This window comes from Hydractinia symbiolongicarpus, chromosome 1 (assembly GCF_029227915.1).
Source record: "Hydractinia symbiolongicarpus strain clone_291-10 chromosome 1, HSymV2.1, whole genome shotgun sequence".
Taxonomy (NCBI): Eukaryota; Metazoa; Cnidaria; class Hydrozoa; order Anthoathecata; family Hydractiniidae; genus Hydractinia; species Hydractinia symbiolongicarpus.
This window is the reverse complement of record NC_079875.1, coordinates 8,060,134-8,064,678: the sequence shown is the minus strand read 5'-3', so window position 1 is coordinate 8,064,678 and position 4,545 is coordinate 8,060,134. Positions and strand designations below refer to the sequence as shown.

The 4,545-nt window shown below is 33.5% G+C and overlaps 1 protein-coding gene across 1 annotated transcript; it reads left to right on the top strand.

Moving 5' to 3' along the window:
* The first annotated feature begins 217 nt into the window (after positions 1-217).
* Positions 218-4,262, top strand: LOC130636053 (protein JTB-like). The gene is made up of 5 exons (XM_057445645.1): positions 218-372; positions 1,277-1,460; positions 1,648-1,724; positions 3,219-3,267; positions 3,892-4,262. The coding sequence occupies exons 1-5, from the start codon at positions 329-331 to the stop codon at positions 4,006-4,008; spliced, it is 471 nt and encodes a 156-aa protein (XP_057301628.1). The 5' UTR covers positions 218-328; the 3' UTR covers positions 4,009-4,262.
* The last annotated feature ends 283 nt before the right edge of the window (positions 4,263-4,545 follow it).

Here is a 4,545-nt window from a genome sequence, read left to right as displayed (position 1 = left end):
AATAAAAACACCAAACTAAGTACACACAACACCCAAAAAATGCGCCATTTTGAACTTCTGTGCAGGATCGGAGGTTTGGGAGCCACTTTAGTTCAGCCGTAAAAACATAGAACAATGGCCTATTGTTTGTTGCTAGACTATCTTTTTTTCTTGTGACTATAGACCAAGGGACCCGTGAGGCCTAGGAGGCATTCGTCCTTTGTTTTACAAAGCGCAACAAAAAATGTCACGTCAGCAAATATTTGTTGTAAACATTTTGGTGAAGAACATTATGACAGGATAAGAAATAGAGACTGATTCTAGCTAGCTACATAAACGAGGAAATTCAATGGTTTCTTTAGCATTTTTTTCAAAGAATGGTAACCTGATGAAGTGAGTATATAACTGTTAAACAAATTTTTTACGTTCTCGTGTTTACTAGCCTATAGTCACAAAAAGATAGACAAAAGGCTTTCAATTCTCTGATTAGTGTAAGAGGTACCAATCATAAAACTAGCTGTACCAAAATAATGATCTGTATACCCTGATCTCAGTGCAATTTGAATAGCCCTGCCCCTGGATCCAGCTCTCTGATTATTTCCATGATTGTTTTCCACGATACTCTATTTTTTTTGGTTGGTGACCAAACACGAGGGTGCCTGTGTCGATTTAGTGTCGATTTCAAGTTCTATGAAAATCAAAGTCGTTTTCATGGTTTTGACTTCTTTTAACCAATGATTTTGTTTGAATCATTGCTATTTTGGGTTTGTGTGGACATTTCTCTTTCTAGTAGACTTTAACAAAAAACCATGCATTGCTTAGCGTGCCATGTTTTGCAGGCAATGTGTACTTTTGCCTTTCTGTGGAATTTTATAAAGCAATCATTTCACTCTGGTCTATAATTTCTGAAGATGTCGATGCCAAGGTGAATGTACTTTGTTGGTTCTGCCATGCAGAAGAAGAAGGCACAAGTTTTACTATTTTTTACGAATTTATTGACTTTTTGACTTGAATTACCCTTTTCAAATTGAGTCAGACGGGTGACGCTAACCATTTGTAATTTTTGAGTGTGGATTTAAGGGCACACATGTGAATTTGAGGGTCTACAGTTACTTTCTTGACTAACAAATAGCTAAAGATGATTCCAATTATTGCCAGTAAATCGGGTTGTTCTTGACATGATATCTATTATATTGTTTAATGTGCAGTGCAACCTTTTTTATATTGGAATTATTAAAATTAATAAGTCTTTTTGTGAAATTATTATCTTTTATAAAGTAGATCATTTTTTATTTAGAATATTTGGAATTATCATTATTCTAGCATTGTTGTTATTATTGTTCAAAGGCTTTTCGTATGCTGTCCCTGCGATTTCTCCGGCTGGTTCGGATTATCGGAGATCTTCAGTCAACAAAAACTTAACTTGCAGGGGAGACTTTGTCGCAAAATCGAAATGTCGTTCCTGCACAAAGCTAGAACAGGCAAGTATTTACAAATAAATGTCTTCACACTGCAAATTTACTGACAATCATTTATTGTTTAGAAAAAATGTCTAATCATTTTATGTAATCTTTGAATTAAAAATAAAAGTTTGTAGATACATATTATAGAAATCAAAGTTTGGAATATAAGTCTCTGTGTCTGTATATGTACAATTATCTTTTTAAGGAGTTAAAAAAAGATATTTGCTCTGCAACAGGAAATATTGAAGAAATAAAATGCAAATCATCTACACTCTATCTCAGGTGAGTTACCTTTATAAGGGTAATTGTACAATCAAACATTATTTGCACTATAACAAAGTAGTAGAAAGTGATCACTTTCTTGTTAAATTTCTTCTTCTTTTTGCAACAGATATACTTGCCCTTTTTACTACACTCAGGAAAACAAGCATCTTGCATATTAAGAGAATATACAGTGGAACCTCTAATAGCGGCCACTTTGGGGGACCTAGCTTAGTGGCCGTTGCATTAGAGGTGACCGATGTATGGAGGTTTTATATGAATATCCTTTTTTTTTTTAAAAGCTCTGGTCTGGAGAGGTGGGAGGAGCTCAAAGGGTTACCACGCATATATGAACATCTGGAATCCATTTGATGGAGAAATATTGCTTTTACGCGAGAAACTGATAATCCTCTAATACCTGTGCTGTTTCCATCATCCGCAATTCATATGTTGTAGGGCATGCTCCTCTGGGTTTGAGCAAGGCTTTTTCAAACTTCCTTTCACTGTCTGGATCTACCATATTTCGTACTCTTACTGGAAAGAAAGTAAATCGTGGGGCTGGTTTAAGACTTGAAATACCCGTAACATATCAAAGAAGGGGACATATGAAAGGGTTAAAGTGGCTACAGCATGTTACGAAAAAGATCCTTTCACATGCTACTGAACTTGGTAGAAAATTTCAAACATGATATATTATGAAGAAATATACCTGTTGTAAATAAATAAAAAAACAATTGTTTTTATTTTTCCTTTCATTTGCTTGCATAAAGATTTTTTGACCGTTAATAGAGGTGAAATTAGACAGTGGGACAATAGAAAGTGGCCGTTGATTGGAGGTGACCAATGTATGGAGGTTTTTTATAAGAGTTTTGCCATGAATTCTGCAGGGATTTTCTTTTCTGGCCGCTTATCAGGAGGTGACCGATGTATGGAGTTGACCGTTAATAGAGGTTCCACTGTAAAACAAAATATTGCATAAGAGTTTTTTTTAAAGGTCATACATTATTTTTGTTACTTGTTATGGATAATGAAAAAGTAAGAAAAGTTATAGTAAATCTAGTGTGTTTGTAGTATCTATAAATTATAAAAAAAACAAAATAAGTATATTAGGTTACTTTTATTTAAATAAACTAATAGTTAATTAATTTACTATATACCCGAACGGATGCATTTCTTAACAGATGCTTACATTTGGTCCACAGTAGTACTAGATTAGAGCTATTACTAGAGGTTCCATTTTAGTCATTTATTTCTGATAATTTAAATTGGAATTGTGTTCTATAAACAGTGGTGTAAAAGCTGAACTCATTTAATAGCTGATAACAACATTAATCAAGATTGCTTTATTTTCTAATGCTTTGGTCTTCTAATGTTTTAACTAAAATTAAATATTAAAAAAGGTAAAAACAAAGTAATACCCACCTTTTTCAGTGATGTTTACTGTCCCCTTAAACGTTAGTTTTATTTATTTCAATTAAAAAAGGTTAAAAAGTTATTACCATTAATTCCTTGTAGCTGTCCTTTTGCTGTTATGGAAGAAGCAAAAAAGTTTTGGATTTTTCAGGTATGTTCTATATAATATCTCGGATCTGAACTGATGTTCATGGATCTTGAAATCTGTGGAATTTATATGCCTCCCAGCTTTTCAAAGAAACGCGGTCTCCAAAAAAAATCCTTTCTACTGAATTTTAAGATGACAGAAAGCAATAAACAATTCAGTAACATTTTACAAGGGCGAAAAATTGGGTTTGAAAATAAGGGCGTTGAAAATAAGGGCGTTGAATATAGTGGCTAAGAGGTACCACCATGTCGTTGAAATTTAATACCTCCTCCAAATTCTGAATTTTTGCTGTGATACTATGGTGGAAGTTGGAGTTTTGAGTAATTTCTTAAGAAGCCTTGAACAGTCTAAGTACCACTCCAAACTAATTCCAAAATTGTTGTTAGTTAATCTCTGCTAAGGCACTCTTGACATTTCATTGGTCAATTCTACATAATTAGGGGGTAGGGGAAAGCTGGTAATAACATGAGAATGTGGATTAAATGGATTTTATAACAAAAGTGTTCAGAGGTACTGATAAATCAAAATGGGTGTTAAAATCTTTTGAACTTCGTTGTTGTGGCCAATTAAATATAAAAAAAGCGCGAAAGTAAGTGTTCTTAAACTAGTTTTACTTTCTCTTTCCAGGCTTGTGCGATTGGTGTTGCAATCCTTTCAAATATTCTTGTGTGGTGGAGGCGTCAATCTCTTGACTCGGTCACATACCAGAGACTAAAACGGCAAATATCTGATATTGGTGTGTAACTGAAGTTAAATCAAAGGATAAAGCTTTTACGATGATGCGTTGTTGATGCAGCCATGTTGTGGTTGTTTTTTGACACACCAAGACATTTTCCTTAGGTTATTGAAATTCTACGAAGAAACATTTTTTCCTCGGATGGCAACAAACATTACTTGGAAACTATAACTCCTATGTATTTTTATACCTGTATACACGCAATGATAAGAACAAAGTTGTAAAAGGTTTTAAATACGCAAGAATTTTATCTGACTTATTAGTTCTTTGTTGTGTTGCATTAAGAATTTTAAGTCTTCAAGATACATGCTTTTTTTAGAAATTCGCAAATTCTAAGCAGGGTGATTTTTATTGTTACTTCTCTATTGTTCTAAACAGTAGCTCCATTTTTTTCAACAAGGAATCCCAGTCTAGCATTCTTATAAAGCATATTATCATTTCGGCACATATGCTAAGGTTTTTAAACCATTAAAAATACGTATTTCCATTAAACTCTCGAAAGTTTGCGATATGATAATTATCGCAAATGGAATCGATTTGCAATG